This window comes from Stomoxys calcitrans, chromosome 2 (genome assembly GCF_963082655.1).
Source record: "Stomoxys calcitrans chromosome 2, idStoCalc2.1, whole genome shotgun sequence".
NCBI classification, from domain to species: Eukaryota; Metazoa; Arthropoda; class Insecta; order Diptera; family Muscidae; genus Stomoxys; species Stomoxys calcitrans.
The window spans coordinates 13,807,441-13,828,632 of record NC_081553.1 but is presented as its reverse complement, the minus strand read 5'-3'; the positions used below and the strand labels follow the sequence as shown (position 1 = coordinate 13,828,632).

The 21,192-nt window shown below is 35.6% G+C and overlaps 1 protein-coding gene across 3 annotated transcripts in view; it reads left to right on the top strand.

Moving 5' to 3' along the window:
* Positions 1 to 20,749, top strand: part of LOC106087266 (protein phosphatase 1B) — a 53,439-nt gene extending 32,690 nt beyond the window's left edge. For all 3 annotated transcript variants that reach the window (XM_059363111.1, XM_059363112.1, XM_013252253.2), the window contains exons 4-6: positions 5,343 to 5,445; positions 12,237 to 12,291; positions 19,751 to 20,749. In XM_059363111.1, coding sequence (XP_059219094.1) covers positions 5,343 to 5,445; positions 12,237 to 12,291; positions 19,751 to 19,765 — 173 coding nt within the window. In that variant the 3' untranslated portion in view covers positions 19,766 to 20,749. The remainder of the gene's footprint in view (positions 1 to 5,342; positions 5,446 to 12,236; positions 12,292 to 19,750) is intronic.
* Positions 20,750 to 21,192: the final 443 nt, after the last annotated feature.

Sequence of the window (21,192 nt, the reverse complement as noted above, 5' to 3'; positions counted from 1 at the left end):
TCAAACGATGACAAATATATGATCTTTGTGGCCAGTGAACATTGACTCTTCATAACACATAATTCTACCATTGGGCGTGCAAAGTATCCATAGTTTTATTGGTTATGTTGCAAAAGCATTCTGTTTACACTACATCCAGGTCGACATTCTTAATTTTTGGCCGTAAGAAATTTCGTGAACCGAACCGCTTCCAGGGTAACCGTGAATCCAAGCTCCTTCTAGGGTAAATGCTTTGGTGACCTCATTTTCGAAGAAGTAAGGCACAGTCATTGTAGCGCGGTGACCTTCGCCTATGAAGTCGAACGCCAGGGCAGCCGGTTGTACGTACCGGATTGACCCGATGGAGTCTAGCGCCTCTGTGTATAACACATTGCTACAACAACAACGCTTGAGTTCGAATCCTGTCGGGAAATTTCGAAAAAAAAGTCAGCGGTTTTTATCCACTCACAATACAGGCGACTATTTTGAGGATATCATCCGTGTAAATTTTTCTTTCCTAATGGATTTTTTATGGGCAAATTTCCAATTTATAAGGAATAATCACTCTTTTCTCGTTGTTGAAGGCGAATATCGACACCAGTCGTAGTGGAAGGCGAATTTCACATTTGATGGCATTCTGTAACTTATTCGGCTTCGACAGTTTGATAGTAGAAAAATATTGTGGTAAATAAGAACAATTATATAAAAGTAGGTTCCATACTCTTTCGACGAACAGGCCCGATGTAGTTTAGAATGCAATTAACTTATTTATCGATCGTTTGTCGAAATCGACTTAGGTGATACCAAAAATGTAAACTATTTTTCGTCTTCGACAACCATAATACTATTCTGTAAAAATTTCGACTTTCGATTACGCCATCGCCAACCGGAATAAGGGGGAAATAATTTCATAAACCGCACCAAATGGTCTCTCTTTGTGGAGTCATCGGTTTTTCAATAATCATTGATAGTTGGTTAGACCATCATTTATATATGCTCTTCCAATCGACTTCTTGAGATGATTTTCAATTTCAATTTTTGCCCAGTAGGATTGATAATAGGAGTAGTCATAACAAATTTGTTATTTTTTGAAAGATCAGATAGAAACAGCCAAAAGATATACATGATAAGATTGATCCTCCAAATATTCTAGTTTATAGTTCAATAAGTTAATCAATATATAGTGAAATGTTTTACGGGATGCGGAATCTGATGGCAAAAAAAGAGGAAAAGAGTCTGAAAGAGGACTAGGAAAAGAACTCGAATTTCAAGAATTGTCCAAAATATGGGTAAACTAAACCAACCCTAGCGCAGAGGTTAGCATGTCCGCCTATGACGCTGAACGCCTGGATTCGAATCCTGGCGAGACCATCAGTAAAAATTGTGTTTTTCCCCTCCTAATGCTGGCAACATTTGTGAGGTACTATGCCATGTCAAACTTCTCTCCAAAGAGGTGTCGCTATAAAAAGGAGGCCTCTTATCATTGAGCTTAAACTTGAATCGGATTGCACTCATTGATATGTGAGAAGTTTGCCCCTGTTCCTTAATGGAATGTTCATGAGCAAAATTTGCAATTATTTGCCATATAAAACGATCATGGATCTTGACTTCTTGAGCCTCTATAGGGCGCATTTTTTATCCGATTTGGCTGAAATTTTGCCTTAGGTGGTTTTTTTAATGATTTTCAACACCTGTGCTAAGTATGGTTGAAATCGGTTGATAATCTGATATAGCTGTCATATAAAGCGATCTTGGGTCTTGACTTCTTGAGCCTCTAGAGGGCGCAATTCCTTTCCGATTTGGCTGAAATTTTGCACGACGTGTTTTGTCATGACTTCTGACAACTGTGACAAGTATGTTTCCAATCGTTCCATAACCTGATATAGCTGTCATATAAACCGATCTGGGATCTTGACTTCTTGAGCCACTAGAGGACGCAATTTTTATCCGATTTGGTTGAAATTTTGCATGAGATGTTTTGTTATGATTTCCAACAACTGTGCCAAGTACGGGTGAAATCGATGCATAACCTGATATAGCTGTCATATAAACCCTTCTGGGGTCTTGACTTCTTGAGCCTAAAGGGGGCGCAAATGCTATCCGATTTCGCAAAAATTGTGCACGACGTGTCCCGTTATGACTTTCAACAACTGTGCAAAGTATGGTTCAAATCGTTCCATAACCTTATTTAGCTGTCATATAAACCGATCTGGGGTATTGACTTCTCGAGCCTCTATAGGGCGAAATTATTAACTGATTTGGGTGAAATTTTGTACAACGGCTTCTCCCATGGCTGGTTTTTACTTATTTTTTTTTTTAAATTTTATTCGATATATCCCTTATTGGCCTTTGGTCCAGTATATTACTAAGTCGAATGTGTGTATTGTGTGCCTACTACAAGTGTAAATAAATATTTGTATATTCACTTAGAGGAATATTTCTTATGATTATATATTTATATATAACTATAATCTCTAAACAATCAAAAGATGATACACCAAATATGTTTAAACAAAGGAACATAAAATAGAGCCAATATAAATTAGAAAAAGAAATATATATACATATATATACCAAAAAGTGTTTAAAGTATATATGAGTAATCACTTTATCACCAAAGAAGTGTGCAATAAAAATAATAAGGAAAAAACAAATCACAATCATTTTTATATTATAAGATTATGATAGCATAGCCTAAATACATACTTCCAATAAGAAAAACAAAAACAAAAATCGATTATAAAGAAAATCGTGCCACACTTAATGGCACGATTATAGTGTATTATCATGTGTACTTAATTTTATTTACTTCAAGTATAGATTAGTAGAAGAAAAAAAAAACAAATCACCCTACCCTAATAACTACATTGTAAAACCTTATGCTCACCACAGTTTTTTGTATGCTCTAAACAATTCAAAACAAAAATTCATAAAGAAAAACCAAAGAAAACTCGAATGTTGTATATACAGCTGCGGTCAAAATAATAACACCAATGCCATTACCTAGCTTTTGGCATACAATGGACGCAGAAAAGCAATTCAAACGTTAGATAAATGTGTTATCTCTTTAAAACGTATCGATTAGTACAAGATATGATATTTGTTTACAAGTTGTTATCAATAACTTGTGTTCGCGTCACTATTATAGCAGTCAAAATAATGCAAAAAGCACCAACTGACGTTTTAAATCCCTTTATCTGTGCTGGATGAATTGAATTATATAAAAGTTATATTTCATTTGCCTTGATTACAAATCTGTTAAATTTTCCGCAATACAGTATAGTACAGAAAATCGAGATTTTATAAAAATCTGGTTTCTGTTAATGATAATTTTATTCGGAACTAAGGAAATTAATTGGTTGTTCTAACAAAATGATTATAAACACTCTCAAATACAAGGCTTAACCAGATTCAAAAAATTATCACACCTTTACTAAAAAGCCGTTTGCTAGTCCAAGAAAAGTGCATATACTTTCCATTAAGCGCATATCTAGAAGATTGGCTTCTGCCAAGGCACAAGTTCCGAACTTAAACCCGATTGAAAATTTGTGAAGAGATATTGAGAAGGGAGTGCATTTTCGTAAACCAACAAGCATGGAACTCCATTTCCCAAGAAAGATATGAAAATCTTGTCATTTCAATGGGGAAGCGTTGCGAAGCTGTCATTTTGAACAAGTGACATTCAAATAAATATTGAAAGTTTTTTATTAATGCCATGTTTACTTAAAATGTTGAAATGGTTTAAGTTTCCATTGTGTTTTTTAGCAAATTGCAAATTTTGCCCATGAACATTCCACTAAGCAACAGGGACAAACTTCTCACATATCAATGAGTGGAGTCCGATTCAAGTTTAGGCTCAATGATAAGGGGCCTCCATTTTATAGCGGAGTCCGAACGGCGAGCCGCAGTGCGACACCTCTTTGGAGAGAAGTTTTACATGGCATAGTACCTCACAAATGTTGCCAGCATTAGGAGGGGAATACCACCGCTGAAAATTTTTTCTGATGGTCTCGCCAGGATTCGAACCCAGGCGTTCAGCGTCATAGGCGGACATGCTAATCGATGCTATTGTTTTGACTGCTAGATTTTTAAGTTGTTTTCATAATTTAAAAAGAATACATTGTGGAATAATCTAAAACCTCATAAAATTCTTCTGTTTAATAAATCTTAAAGCTAAATGAAGTTTTTAAAACAACAACAAAAAAGTTTTTAAAGTAAACTACTATAAAAATTCGAGTTAATATGTAAATGGTGCTATTATTTTGACCACAGCTGTATATACGTTTTCAAAGAAAATAAACGACTGATGTAATTTGTTGCAAAAAAGGAAAATAAATCTAGAAAAAAAAAATTATAAAACTATACATACAACTTCAAAGACTATCAATATAGAAATTTTGAAATTTTTCTGGGTTAGAATCATATATACCATGCATTAGTACTTGCAAAAACTTTTCAAATCCCCTTCTTCCTTCAACTCAATAAAAATGTATAAAAAAAATTATGTTAAATTAATCTAAAGAAAAACAAAAAAACGACTATTTGGAACTATGTGTGCCTTTGAAAACGCTTGAGACACAGTGTTGTGTGTTGTTGTTGTTGTCGTTGTTACAAGAGAAAGTGAATTGTTGTGTTCTAAAGTGAGCATAAGGTATGTTTTTTATTATAAATTTTTAATTACTCAAAACATAATATTTGGCTATAATTTTATTTTCTCTACGTTGTATTAATCTTATCTATGTACATATATTATTATATATAGTTAGTTAATTTTTTTTCTGTAATTGTCATATTTATCTGCCTGCATGTGAAATGAAGAAATTTAATTTCTAGAACATTGCCATTCACCTGTATTAGGCCACAACCAAGAGTCTGCTAACACCATTTAATAGAACACCTTTAACAAAAACAAAAAAAAAGTGAAAATAAAAAGGCAAAAAGTTCAATGATGAGGATGATATATGAAACCTAAACCTGACTGCAATGTTTACTTTTTACAACTTGAATTGTTAATTGTTGAAGTTCTACCCCTTCCATATCACAACTGTAAGAGCATTTGAAAAAAAAAACCTAAAGAATACAAATATAAGTGGTCTTTACATCATAAAATCTCATCACTTGCTTTAGACATGGCCTTTCACTCCCTTTTGGTATTGTCGGACAAATTCGTTTTAGCTGTTTTTTCTTGGTATGGCATGTTGCAGGCGTATTTAGTTATTAAGACAATACCCTTTATATTGTTTCGATGTTTTTTTCCATTGTTAAAATATTTTTGGAAATAGTTTTCTTTTTTGCAAAAAAATGTGTTGTGTTTACCCCAGTGATTTTAACTTATTTATTTGTCTTTTTCTTTTTTTTTGCAGAGGAAATCGAAACCAATGATTTCACATATATTTGTGAACTAATGGACGCTATACAAAGTAAAAATATTGAGGGTCTTCCACCAGGTGGCGGTTTACATTCAAAGTAAGTTGATTTTAACAAAATTTTTAATTTTTCAAAAAAAAAAAAATATATATTTTTAAGGACAGACAAGTAAAAGTGTGCTAAGTTTGACCGGGCTGAATCTTATATACCCTCCACCATGGATCGCATTTGTCGAGCTGTTGCCACGGTATCTCCTTTTAGGCAAACAAAGGATACAAGAAAACAATTGCTATGTTATTGGAGCAATATCAAGTTATGGTTCATTTCGAACCATAATTGAACTGTATATTGGAGACCATAGTAGAAGTGATTGTGTAAAATTTCAGCCAAATCTAGTAAAAATTGCGACTAGCTTTACGCGTTCGACCGGTATCGTGATTTCGACAGACAGACGGACGAAGGGACATGGCTAGATTGACTCAGAAGGTCGAGACGATCGAGAATGTATATACTTTATGGGGTCTTAGACGAATATTTCGAGGTGTTACAAGCGAAAAGACTAGATAAGTATACCCTCATCCTATGGTGGTGGGAATAAAACTGTCCATCTGTGGTTATCCCCTCCTAATCATGGCGACAGAAACGGGTATATTGAATTTAATCGGGGCTAAAGCTCGCTCAAAGTCGATTCGAACCGTACTTCGCACAGTTGTTGAAATTCATAACGGAACACCACGTGCAAATTTTTAGCCTTATCGGACAAAAATTGCAGCTTGTAAGGACTCAAGAAATTAAATCGGGAGATCGGTTTATATGGGGGCTATATCAGGTTATTGACCGATTTGGACTATGATAAGCAGAGTTGTTGGAAGTCATACCAAAACACTTCATGCGCAATCGGATAGGAATTGCGTCCTCTAGAGGCTCAAGAAGTCAAGACGCTAGATCGGTTTATATGACAGCTATATCAGGTTAAGACCAATTTCAACCTACTTATCACAAATATTGGAAATCATAATAAATACCTCATTCAAAATTTTAACCAAAACGAATGAGAATTGCGCCCTCTAGTGGCTCAAGAAGTCAAGACCCAAGATCGGTTTATATGGGTCTTAGACGAATATTTCGAGGAGTTGCAAACAGAATGACGAAATTAGTTTACCCCCATCGTATGGTGGAGGGTATATAAAATATGCTTAAATACCTTCATTTGTTCTTTTTATTTTGAGGAGAGGACAGCTGCGTTTTAATTGAAGTTTTAACAAACTATGTCAACTTTAAGGGGTACAATATGTACTTCAAACAAGTAAAAAGGCGCTAAGTTCGGCCGGGCCGAACTTTGGATACCCACCACCTCGGATATATTGGGTTGCCCAAAAAGTAATTGCGGATTTTTCATATAGTCGGCGTTGACAATTTTTTTCACAGCTTGTGACTCTGTAATTGCATTCTTTCTTCTGTCAGTTATCAGCTGTTACTTTTAGCTTGCTTTAGAAAAAAAGTGTAAAAAAAAGTATATTTGATTAAAGTTCATTCTAAGTTTTATTAAAAATGCATTTACTTTCTTTTAAAAAATACGCAATTACTTTTTGGGCAACCCAATAAAATAAGGAGATGGGCTTATAGAGGAGCTGCATTAGGCTATAAACCGATTCATGCCATTTTCGACACGTATGTTAAAGGTCATGAAAGAAGCCGTTGTACAAAATTTCAGCCAAATCCGATAATAATTGCGTCCTCTACAGGCTCAAGAAGTCAGCTATATCAGGTTATGGACCGATTTGAACCATACTCAGCACAGTTGTTGAAAGTCGTAATAAAACACCTCATACTGAATTTCAATCGGATAAGAATCAAATCGGATGAGAATTGCGCCCTCTAGCGGCTCAGAAGTTAAGATCCCAGATCGGTTTATATGGCAGCTATATCAAAACATGGACCGATATGGCCCATTTACAATCCCAACCGACCTACACTAATAAGAAGTATTTTTACAAAATTTCCGTCTGTCTGTCGAAAGCTCGCTCACTTTCAAAGGAGTAAAGCTATCCGCTTGAAATTTTGCACAAATACTTTCTATTAGTGTAGGTCGGTTGGGATTGTAACTGGGCCATATCGGTCCTTGTTTGATATAGCTGCCATATAAACCGATCTGGGATCTTGACTGCTTGAGCCTCTAGAGGGCGCAATTCCTATCCAATTTGGCTGAAATTTTGCATGAGGTCTTTTGTTATGACTTCCAACAACTGTGCCAAGTATGGTTTAAATCGGTAAATAACCTCATATAGCTGCCGTATAAACCGATCAATCTAGACTTATTTACCCACTAGAGGGCGCAATTCCTATCCGATTTAGCTGAAATTTTGCATTACGTGTTTCATTATGGCTTCCAATAACTGTGCAAAGTATGGTTGAAATCGGTAAATAACCTCATATAGCTGCCATATAAACCGATCTTGAATCTGGACTTCTTTACCCACTAAAGGGCGCAATTGCTATTCGATTTGGCTGAAATTTTGCATGAGGTGTTTTGGTATGACTTCCAACAACTGTGCCAAATATGCTTCAAATCGGTTTATAACCTATATATATATAGATTCTATATAAACCGATCTATGATCTTGACTTCTTGAGCCTCAAGAAGGCCTAATTATTATCCGATTTGGAAGAAACAACGGCTTCTTCCATGACCTCCAACATACGTGCCAAATATGGTCTGAATAGGTCTTTAGCCTGATACAGCTCCCCTATAAACCGATCTCCCTATTTTACTTCTTAAGCCCCTTAAAGGCCCAATTCTTATTCGATTTGGATGAAATCAATTCAATTAGCCAAGCAATTCTTTTCTTTTATCCTTTGTTTATCTAAAAAGAGATACCGGGAAAGAACTCGGCAAATGCGATCCATGGTGGAGGGTATATAAGATTCGGCCCGGTCGAACTTTGCACGCTTTTACTTGTTTTTTTATTGAAATTACTTCAATCGCGAAAATGATATGAATATCAATCAATGTTTGGAAAAAGGTGATTGAAAAAATTTTCAATTAGAAAAAATGCATATTCAATTAAAAAAACATTAATTGAAAACATTTTCATTTTTAATTAAAAAATTTTTTTTTGTCATATTTTTTCTGTTTTTTTGAAGAACGGTTCATTTCTCATTCTATTAAGCTGCATTAGTCCCTTCTACATTTGTTGTTGTTCGAAGCCATCAATGCAACTTCCAACAGATGAACAAAATCATGTGTAGTACGGAAGAAGTGTAATTTGCCACAGACAAATGTCTGTCATTACACAAAAATACATGCATTGGGAAAAGTATAGCTAATAAGCAGGGTTGTCGAGCTTGGTTAATGTGGTAATTGTATCATAGATGCGTTTTCGCTATTAGTACGATTCAAATACAACATACCAACGCACGGCCCTTGAAGCCATCACATCTAATATGGTTGAAAAATCTTCTAACCAAAGACGAAACGCTTTCCTCGACGCCTTCCACAATATCAACAAAATTTAGTTGAAATCGGTAGATATTTAGATATTGCTCCCATATATATGTTGGTCCGATTTGCAGTAATAATGCAATAAAATGGTTATTTGGCAATCGATTCTCTCGAAATTTGGCACGAAAGATTTTCTAATGACTCTCGACGTTACTGGTGAATTTCATAGAAATCGGTTCAGATTTAGATATAGCTGCCATATATATGTTCGTCAGATTTGCAATAATGTCATTTATCCACCGTATTTATTACAGTTTGAACATATTTGCTCGAGATTTAATACGGATTATTTAATAACCCATCTGAAAACATACGCCGAGGTCCATCAAAATTGGTTCAGAATCAGATATGGCTACCTTTTTGTACCCATAGTGTAGGTGTAGGGTATTATAAAGTCGACACCGCCCGACTTTTACCTTTCCTTACTGGTTTTTGTTATAAATTAATCAATTTTGCAATGTTCATTGGCAAACTTTTTTTTTGTATTATATTGACAGATTTCATTTCTTCGGAGACTCATTAAAATTTGATGGGAAATATTTTTTCTTTGAAAATTGTGGTAGTTTGGCTAAATTCCAATTTGGAATTTGGTGCATTCAGAGACCTTTAGTGAAATTTTGCGCGAACATTTTTGCAGAACATTGTGATCAGCTACACATCCATTTTAAAAGAGTTTTAAGCTCTTTTTATTAAAAAAGGAACCTTCATACCCATTTTGTGAATCGCTTGAGGGCTAAAATGTGGGACAAAAATATTCCTCGCAGTACTGTCAGTAATATTGCTGAAGACACTATACATCAAAGGCCTGCACAAAATCCATTCATTGGTGACGGTTTTTGCTGAATTCGTAAACACTGAACCCACATGATGTTGTATTTGAAGACTACTGAAGAGCGACACCCTGAAGATAGAGTAAATAAAACGAACAAGTTGGTGTTGAGTAGATAATTTTGAAAAACAACCACCATTCAGTGCTTGGGAGTATTTTTATTTCGAACTTTTCACCGCTACAGTGAGTTATGAGAAATTACTCGCTGTGAAAGCGTCTCGCTGTCATTTTCAAAATATGAACTAATCACACAAATTGTTTTCAAACCGTTTGTTTTCTTATATTTAAAAAAATAGGCGTGTGTGTGTTTACACATGCTTTTGCCAAATCAACCACATTGTCTTCGTACGAATTTCGTACTATGAAAGCAGACGACAAGAAAAATAGTACTTTATCTGAAGCAATATGTACCCAAATACATGCATTGTGTAACGTGCACTCACTGAAATCCGAATCAATCTTTCTTTTCACCGAAGGGCTCATTTTATGCATTCACTCATCTCGTTATTAGGTGTCTTGTTTATCTGTTTTACTCAGTTCTCAATTGTCTCATACAACGTGGTATTTTTCAGTTCTTGAAAAACTCTATGATTGTTAGTGTGTCTTGAACGTAGAAATGAATGGTCTTGGGCTGGCCTTTGCTATACACCCAAATTCAAAGGATTACCATTAATTGTAAGTCAAAAATTAAAAAGAATTTCGATAAGGGGAGAACTTCCCCCTCTTGTTTGGTTATTTTCATAATCTGTGTGATTTTCCCTGTTACAATACCCACCACCAAAGGGTGGTGGTATATTCTTTTGCCATTCCGTTTACAACACATCGAAATATCCATTTCCGACCCTATAAAGTATACATGTTCTTGATCAGCGTAAAAATCAAAGACGATCTAGCCATGTTCGTCCGTCTGTCTGTTGAAATCACGTTACAGTCTTTAAAAATAGAGATAATGAGCTGAAACTTTGCCTAGATTAATTTTTTTTGTCCATAAGCAGGTTAAGTTCGAAGATGGGCTATATCGGATTATATCTTGATATAGCCCCCATATAGACCGATCCGCCGATTTGGGGTCTTAGACACATAAAAGCCACATTTATTATCTGATTTTGCTGAAATATGGGACAGGCCTTCGACATCCTTCTTCAATTTGGCCCAGATCGATCAAGATTTGCATATAGCTGGCATATAGACCGATTTCTCAATTTAAGGGTTTGGGGCCATAAAAGGCGCATTTATTGTCCGATTTTGCCAAAATTTGGGACAGTGAGTTGTATTAAGCCCCTTGACATCCTTCTTCAATTTGGCACAGATCGGTCCAGATTTGGATATGGTTGCCAAATAGGCCGATCTCTCGATTTAAGGTTTTGGGCCCATAAAAGGCGCATTTATAGTCCGATTTTGCCAAAAATTTGGGACAGTGAGTTGTATTAAGCCCCTTGACATCCATATTCAATTTGGCCCAGATCGGTCCAGATTTGGATATAGTTGCCAAATAGACCGATCTCTCGATTTAAGTTTTGGGCCCATAAAAGGCGCATTTGTAGTCCGATTTTACCAAAATTTGGGACAGTGAGTCGTGTTAGGCCATTCGACATCCTTCTTCAATTTGGCCTACATCGGTCCAGATCTGTATATAGCTGCCATATAGACTGATCTCTCGATTTAAGGTTTTGGGCCCATAAAAGGCGCATTTATAGTCCGATGTCTCCGAAATTTGGGACAGTGAGTTAAGTTAAGGCCCCTCAACATAGTTCTGCAATTTGGCTTAGATCGATCAAGAGTTGCATATAGCTGCCCATAAAAAGCGTATTTATTGTCCGATGTCGCTGAATTTTGTGACAGTGAGTTGTGTTAGGCCCTTCGACATTATTCTTCAAATAGGCTCAGATCGGTCGAGATTTGACTATAGCTGCCATATAGACCGATCTCTCTGTTTTGAGCCCATTAAAGGCGCATTTATTGTCCGATGTCTCTGAAATTTGGGACAGTGAGTTGTGCTAGGCCCTTCGACATATTTCAGCAACTTGGCCCAAATCGGTCCAGATTTGGATATAGCTGCCATATATACCGATATCTCGATTTAAAGTCTAAGCCCCATAAAAGGCGCATTTATAATCCGATATCACTGAAATTTTACACAATGACTTATGTTAGGCTTTTCGACATCCGTGTCGTATTTGGTTCAGATCGGTTTGTTTTTAGATACAGCTACTAAAAAGACCAATATTTTGTTATACACAGTTGAACAATGACTTGTACTTATTAGTATTTGGTCGAAATCGGAACATATCTCGATATAGCTGCTATGGGGCATAAGGTATGCATTTTCACCGGGTTTTGACGAAAGGTGGTTTACATATATACCCGAGGCAGTGGGTATCCAAAGTTCGGCCTGATCGAACTTAACGCCTTTTTACTTGTTTTTTGTTGTGTTCGACAGTGTTATTACAATTATATAGTATAAAACTGTAATATTTAAGATTTTCATATTTAAGATGTGTCCAAACATTTTATTTGTTCATACTAATGTTTGTATATTTTTCCCCCTTTTCTTTGCAGGTATCATATTATAGAGCGGATATTTAAGGAAATGTTCCCCGAAGAACAGTGTGAAGTACGCAATATATTTTATAATATGTAGAAACAAATTATCCATTAATAATTCAGCTTCATCATGGACATAATAGCGAGGCACTGCTTAAACTATAATTTAATAACCAAATAATAATTATTCATTTTGATTTAGTTGATTGATTAGTTTTTGGCTTTGAGTTGTATGAATAATTAAAAAAAATATTTCAATTTAAACTAACTACAAATGATTTCATTTCAAAATTTTCTCCAAACCCTTTTCGGTTTTTTATTTAATTTTTTTTAAATTATTTTTTATTTTCATTTACAATTTTCATTTAATTATTAATTTTTATTTTTAATTTTTTTTTATTTTGTTTCTTTAACTATTAATTATGGTGGAGGTGGTAACATAGAATGAAGGCAATAATAACATTTTTAGTGATATAAAGGGTTTTCCAATAAGAGGTGTTATTTTAGTACTCGAAAAAAAAAAACTCATAAAAAGAAGAATGTGTGCCGTTAATGAAAAAGAATATTGGCCAAATGGCTGTAACGACCACGCTTACAGGTCCATACCGGGTGATTCAAATAACATCTCTTGTTGGAAAACGATATATATATATAAATATATACATAACATTTTTGCTTTTATATTTAAACTATATTTTGCAAAAATTTAAAAAAATATATAGCAGGGCTTTTATCTTGTACGCTATAAGAGATATTCCCATATATGAGGCATGGCCAATAGTTTATATTCGTTCGTCCTGACATTCAATTCGCCTTAGCCATATCTATCCTTCCGTCTTGGTTGTTGTTGTACCAGTGTGTTGTACACTGAAGCGGCAGCCCTTGCCGATGAAAGACTCCTTCGGCCAAATCCGGTACGTACAACCTGCTGCCATGGGATTGGTTCCGTTTTGGTATCTGTCGGATAACAGCGTTGCATCTGCTCCTAATCGATAAATGTTTGGATTCCCATATAAACCAAATTCTCAATTTAACATCTTCCTACCTTTATTTAATTGGCTATGACAGAATATTTGTTCCACTAGCCGAACGTAGAATAGCGTTCCAAGCGCCTCGATCTTCTGCGCTCATTTTAAAATCTCTGACACCAACTTGATCTTTCCATCGGGCTTTTGGTCTTCCCGGTTTGCCTTTACCACCGTGTTTGCCTTCAAAAGACTTCTTTGCTGGAGCTTCTTCATCCATTCTGACAATATGACCTAGCCAACGCAGCCGATATATTTTAATGCGTGTAACTATGCTATCGTCGTCATACAGCTCATACAGGTCGTGGTTCATACGTCGCCTATATTCTCCGTTAACACAAACTGGTCCATATATTTTACGAAGAATCTTTCTCTCAAATACTCCAAGCACTGCCTCATCTGCTTTCACAAGTACCCCTGCTTCAGAAACATATAACAGCACGGGTAGTATCAGTGTCTTGTGTAGTGTAATCTTCGTCTGTCGAGAGGTGGCCTTGTTTCTAAACTGCTTACTTCGTCCAAAGTAGCATCTGTTTGACAGTATTATTCTTCGCTTTATCTAAAAACTGGTGTCATTCGTTTCGGTTACGGCGGTGCCGAGGTAGATAAAATTACTGACTGTCTCAAAGTTGTGGTTCTCAACTTTCTCCATTTTCTTTATCTGCTCGGTTGTGCAAGGCTTTTTGGGAGATAAAACCATCCATTTCGTCTTATCTCCATTTACTGCCAGACTCATTTTCACTGACTCTCTTTCGATTCTTTCAAAGGCTGCAGTTACTACTTCCGGTGACCGACCTATGATATTGATGTCTTCGTCATAAAGGAGTAGCATGTGTTCTCTTGTGATAAGTGTGCCATATCTATTCACATCTGCATCTCGTATAATCTTCTCCAACAGGATATTAAAGAGATCACACGATAGGCTCTCTCCTTGTGTGAAACCTCGTTTGGTATTAAATGGTTCGGAGAGATTCTTTCCTATTCTTACTGAGGAACGCGTATCAGCAAGTGTCATCCTGCAGAGTCTTATTAATTTGCAGGGATACCAAACTCAGACATGGCTTGAAATACCTTTGAACGTAAAGGAGTATCGAAGGCGGCTTTGTAGTCAACAAAGAGATGGTAGGTGTTGATTTGTCCTTCTCGGTGTTGATTTGTCCTTTAACATCTTGAGCATATGAAATTACGTTTACAATTCCTAACCTATTTTTGGTTATAATTGTGTATCGTCCACGCCATGCATTGCTCTAAAACATAATACAGTTTCCATATACACGGCTCTGCCTTTATGAGTTTTTAAGTCCTTAGAAGGCACAATTTCTATGCAACATTCCACTAAGGAACAGGGGCAAACTTCTCACATATCGATGATTGCAGTCCGATTCAAGTTTAAGCTCAATGATAAGGGGCCTCCTTTTTATAGCCGAGTCCGAACGGCATGCCACAGTGCTTTACCTCTTCAGAGAGAAGTTTTACATGGCATAGTACCTTACAAATGTTGCCTGCTTTAGGAGGGAAAAACCACCGCTGAAAAATTTCTCTGATGGTCTCGCCAGGATTCGAACACAGGCGTTCAGCGTCTTAGGCGAATATGCTAACCTCTGCGCTACGGTGGCCTTCAATTTCTATACTTTGGTTAAAAAGTCCGAAGCGGTCCTTCACCTGATGTTTCTACCATATACAATATATTGTGAGACCTTTCAAAAAGACTTCTTCAGGCTACATAGGATAGAATTCTTCATTTCGTGCAATGCGATTTGGTTGAAATTTTGTACATTATGTTTTCTAATCGATGTTCTGAATTAGTGCATTGCTTGATATAGCTTCCATACAAACACAGTTGAAATGTTGCATGTTGAGTTCTATTATGACTTCCTAACCCTGCTGTAGCTACCATGATTCCAATATGTTCTTCCCCTGCTGTAGCTCCCATATAAACTACGATTTCAATAATGCGATAGTTCAATTCTGTAAATGACTTGGTGTAGCTCCCATAGCGATAACCTTCAAAGATATGTTGTTAGCCGAATTGGAAGAATTTATCATGTAGACTTCTGTTACATCTTCCAACATTCATGTCAAATATGGTTTAAAACATAAAACCATAAAATAAAAAGGAATCATTCGCATATTGTGATCTTGTTTTTAATTGTCTACTTACAAATATTTTAATTCATGTTTATACATATGTTTGCGTTATCTTTACATATTGATATGTATATATTTTTTGCAAATTTGTATATTAAGGTGATGACTTTTTTACATCATATCTCTGTATCTTATATTACTATGGCTATCAGCTCACGAATACATTTTATTTTAGTCAATATAGGCAAAAGTTCATTCGTTCTTGCAACAGGAAATAATTTTTGAAAAAAAAAATCAAAAATTAGTCACTCTATTGTATATTGTTTTTTTTAGTCTATAGTTTTAATTTTTTGGTCTATAGTTTTTATTTTTGAGTCTATAGTTTATTTTTTTTATTTTTTAGTCTTTAGTTTTTTTTATATTTTAGTCTAAAGCTTTTTTATACCCTCCACCATAGGATGGGGGTATACTAATTTCGTCTTTTCGTAACACCTCGAAATATGCGTCTGAGACCCCATAAAGTATATATATTCTTGATCGTCATGTCATTTTAAGTCGATCTAGCCATGTCCGTCCGTCTGTCTGTCGAAAGCACGCTAACTTTCGAAGGAGTAAAGCTAGCCGCTTGAAATTTTGCACAAATACTTTTTATTAGTGTAGGTCAGTTGCAGTATAAACCGATCTTGGGTCTAGACTTCTTGAGCCTCTAGAGGGCGCAATTCTCGTCCGATTTGAAATTTAGCATGAGGTGTTTTGTTACGACTTCCAATAACTGTGATAAGTATGGCTTAAATCGGTATAGAACCTGATATAGCAGCCATATAAACCGATCTTTGATCTTGACTTCTTGAGCCCCTAGAGGGCGCAATTCTTATCCAATTTGGCTGAAATTTTCTACAACGGTTTCTCTCGTGACCTTCAACATACGTGTCTAGTATAGTCCGAATCGATCAAAAACTAGATACAACTCCCATATAAACCTATCTCCCGATTTTGCTTCTTGAGCCCCTACAAAGCGCAATTTCTATCCGAATGAACTGAAATATTACAAAATGACTTCTACAATGTTCAGCATTCATTTATGGTCCGAATCGGTTTATAATTTGATAGAGCACCAATAGTATAACAATTCGTATTCAATATTCTTTGTTTGCCTAAAAAGAGATACCGCGCATAGAACTCGACAAATGCTATCTATGGTGGAGGGTATATAAGATTCGGCCTGGCCGAACTTAGCACGCTCTGACTTTTTTTTTATTTTTTAGTCTAAAGTTTTTATTTTGTTTATTTTTTTGTCTATAGTTTTTTTATTTTTATTTTTTAGTCTATAGTTGGAAAAGAGGGTTCCGATATTTTTTTCCATATATTTATAACCTACACCATGTGGTACAGGGTATAAAAACTTAGTGCATTTGTTTGTAACACCCAAAGGGAAGAGAGATAGACCCATTTATAACTATACCGATCGACTCCGAATCACTCTCTGACTCGATTTAGCTGTGTCTGTCTGTCTGTCTGTCCGTCTGTTCATGTTATTTTGTATACAAACTACAAGTCGCAATTTTCATCCGATCTTCTTCGTACATATTTTTTTTTTGCGTAAAGATGAAGCCTTTTGAAATTGGAAAAAATTGGTTCAGATTTGGATATAACACTGTGTTGTTCTTGTTGTTGTAGCCACATTTTCATGTGGATGTGGCGATCCTCGTCAAGCTCCTGTAGGTGAGCAAACTCGATCCGGCCCAAAGGACCGATCACCATATAAAGTTTGCCCGAAATCGGCTCAGATTTAGATATAGCTCCCAAATATATGTTTGTCCGATTTTGAGAAATATTGCAATAAAGTGCTCATTTGCTAACCAATTCTCTAGAAATTTGGCAGGAAAGATTTTCTTGGGACTCTAAGTATTACAGGTGCGTTTCATAGAAACGAGATTTAGATATAGCTGCCATATATGTATATCACCCGATTTTTACTTCTAGAGCCACTGCAAGTGCATTTGTTGACCAATCTTGCCAAAATTTTACACAACGCTTTACTCGACGTCTACCGCAATATTTAAGAAGTCAGAATCGGTTCAGATTTATATGTTCGTCCGATTTTGAGAAATATTGCAATAAAGTGCTCATTTGTTAACTGATTCTCTCGAAATTTGGTTCTGATTAGAAATAGCTCCCACTTTGTATTTATAGGGTAGGTGTAGGGTATTATACAGTCGACACCGCTCGACTTTTGCCTTTCCTTAAAGGAAAAGATATAGAGCCATTTTTATGTATACGGATCGACTATGGATGTTTGTGTATTGAGTACAGACCGTATTTTCAATCAGAATATCTTTTTGCTCAGATGACTTTAAGGACTTAGAAACCAGGCTGTTGAAGTTATGGGTAGGTCACAAATCCTCCTCCTCCGCTATTTCTGGCGAAGTGGTTTAACTTTAGATATAGCTTTCATGCAAGCGAAGGAAAAAAACTTGCCTTGGGTATTTTTTGAAAGCGTTACCGGGTCAATCCGGTACTGGTCTGACCAGGCAGTTAAACCGGTGACATGTGTCGTGTAGTCCCAGGTCACACTTTGGCATCAATCCTTGCTCTGTAGTTGCGGTTGCTTCTGCCGTATCGGATATATGGTGAGATACATTGGACTGTGTCCAGAGAACGATTTGTGTGTGGAATTAGTTTCCGGCAATATTGCCAACTGTCTCCATCCTCCATTCTTAAATTCCTACTCGCCGACGTCAACGACACATGACATGAACCAACTTAGGTTTGTTGTTATGGAAAACAATTAGGGATTTTGTTAGTAGCACGTAATTCCTTACTTAAAATTTTCTTTTTCGATTACTGGCTTAGGTGTATGTCCATAATGGCATGGAGCGATTCTTTTTTGATCCATTAGCAGGTTAGTTTCGAAGATGGGCTATATCGCACTATATCTTCAAATAGCCCCCATATAGACCGATCCGCCGTCTTAGGGTCTTAGGCCCATAAAAGCCACATTTATTATCCGATTTTGCTGAAATTTGAGACAGTGAGTTGTGTTAGGCCCTTCGACATTATTCTTCAATTTGGCCCAGATCGGTTCAGATTTGGATATAGCTGCCATATTGACCGATTCTCCGATTTAGGGCCTAGGGCCCATAAAAGCCACATTTATTATCCGATTTTGCTGTGTTAGGCCCTTCGTTAATTTGGCCTAGATGGGTCTGATTTGGATATTGTTGCCATATAGACCGATCCTCCGATTTAGGGTCATAGGCCCATAAAAGCCACATTTATTATCAGATTTCGCTGAAATTTGGGGCAGTGAGGTAGTGAGTCTTAGGCCCTTCCACATCTTTCTTTAATTTGGCTCTGATCGGTTCATATTTGGATATAGCTGCCATATTGACCGATCTCTCGATATAAGGTTTTGGGCCCATAAAAGGCGCATTTATTGTCCGATGTCGCCGAAATTTGGGACAGTCAGTTAAGTTAAGCGCCTTGACATACTTCTGCATCATGGCACAGATCGGTAAAGATTTGGATATAGCTGCTATAAAGACCGATCTCTGGGTTTTTGGTTTTGGGCCCATTAAAGGCGCATTTATTGTTCAATGTCGCCGAAATTTGGGACAGTGAGTTGTGTTAGGCTCTTCGACATCCTTTTTCAATTTGGCCCACATCGGTCCATATTTAAATATAGCTGCCATATAGACCGATCTCTCGATTTAAGGTTTTGGGCCCATAAAAGGCGCATTTATTGTCCGATTTCGTCGAAATTCGTCGGACAGTGTTTTGTGTTAGGCTCTTTGACATTTTTCTGCAACTTGGTCCAAAATGGTCCAGATTTGGATATAGCTGCCATGTAGACCAATATCTCGATTTAAAGTCTTGGCCCCATAAAAGGCGCATTTACAATCCGATTTCACTGAAATTTTACACAGTGACTTATGTTAGGCTTTTCGACATCCGTGTCGTATATGGTTCAGATCGGTTTATTTTTAGATATAAATATAGAAGACAAATATATAAGAAGACAAATATTATGTTATACACAATTGAACAATGACTTGTACTTATTAGTATTTGTTCCAAATCGGCACATATTTCGATATAATTGCTATGGGACATAAGGTATGCAATTTTCACCGAATTTTGGTGAAAGGTGGTTTGCATATATACCCGAGGTTGTGGGTATCCAAATTTTTTTTATTTTAGTGTTTTTATTTTTTAAAATACTTTTTTTCTATTGCTTTTTTATTACTTAAACTAGTATAAAAATTAATGTCCTTTTTGTTCTACTGCCATATGTATGTGCCTTTTTACATTTGTACCTATATTGAGCCATTAATGAAAAACATATGCATGTGTCTCATGTGATTAACAATATTTATGTTTTGTTTTTCTATTTCTTTCTGTTCTTTTCTCTTCTAGACGGCATCACATTGAAACCCGGTAAAAAAAAAAGATTTTTATATATATGATAAAGTGCAAATTTAATAAGAAACCAACTGTAAACCGTAAAACCAACAACATCATCTATAAACAAACAAAAACTGATGTCAACAACCAAAAAAAAAATTGCAAAACATAATGAACAACAACAATATTTTTGCATACAATCCATACTAAGAAGAATAATGCCCGCCATCCCTCTTTTATTTATCATACCTTACAACTTACCAACCATCAAAATCCAACAACACATGAAAATGCCCACTCTACATCAACAACATCCCTCCCTAAAGAGAACGTCTAATCCAGGCAAAAAAAAAGAAGAAAAACAGAATGATCCTCAAGCCCTAGCACACACAACCATACTCAAGTATCGTAGTGACAACAAGAACAACCACAAAAAGAATTATAATTAATTTTTACAATAATTTACAAATGTTTTTTAAGTTTAAACTAAAAAGAAAAACAAAACACAAAAAAAAAAAATAATAGCAACAAAACAAACAAAAATACCAAGGAAGAAGAATCAAATTCATTCATTCAAAAAAAAAAAAAAAAAAATAAATAAAAATAAATAATAATACCTAATAAATAAAGAAAAGAAAAACGTTTTTAGCAGCAGCAGTCACATTTCATCAAGCAACCAAACAACACCAACACACTCAAACACATATAAAACAACTCCGCCAAGTTCTGAGAGACAGTGAAGTGAAACAAAAACCACGTATACTTAAAAACAAAACAAACTAATTTATAAGTTATTAAACAAAAACCAAACATATTTTTCTTTTTTTTATATATACGAAAATATGTATACAACACACACACATTCACAACAACATACAACACCCCCACACACACACATGAAACACCGAAAATTACCAACCCAGCAACAATAAATATCACACATACAACAAAAAAAGGACATACTACAGAAACGGAAGAAGTTGAATAAGATGAAACAAAACAAAAACACAATTTATAATCTTTAATTGTAAGTTTTAATAATAGGAATCATATATATATACATATATATATTAAAAACAAAAACAAAAATCTAAAAAGAGGGAAAACATACACAATATTAAAAAAACAAAAACGAGAAAATGAAAAAAGTTATGTGTTTGCACATACACAGGGATTCCTTTAAGTTTCTACTCTTCTTATTTGTTTATGGTTTTGTTTTTTTTACGAATAATCATATTACTTAACCAATCTTTTCTAACTTGGAGAAAATACAAATTTGGAATATATTTTAAAGATTGTAAAATATGGATTTCCTTGCCACTTGTAAACATGTTGAATGTCTGCATGCATTTTATATGGAATTAGTTTTTGGCCTTTGCAGATAAATGCTGGATAGCCGCTTGAATATTGGAAAACAAGGTAGACGATTCGAAAAAAGCGACTTCTGGTCTATA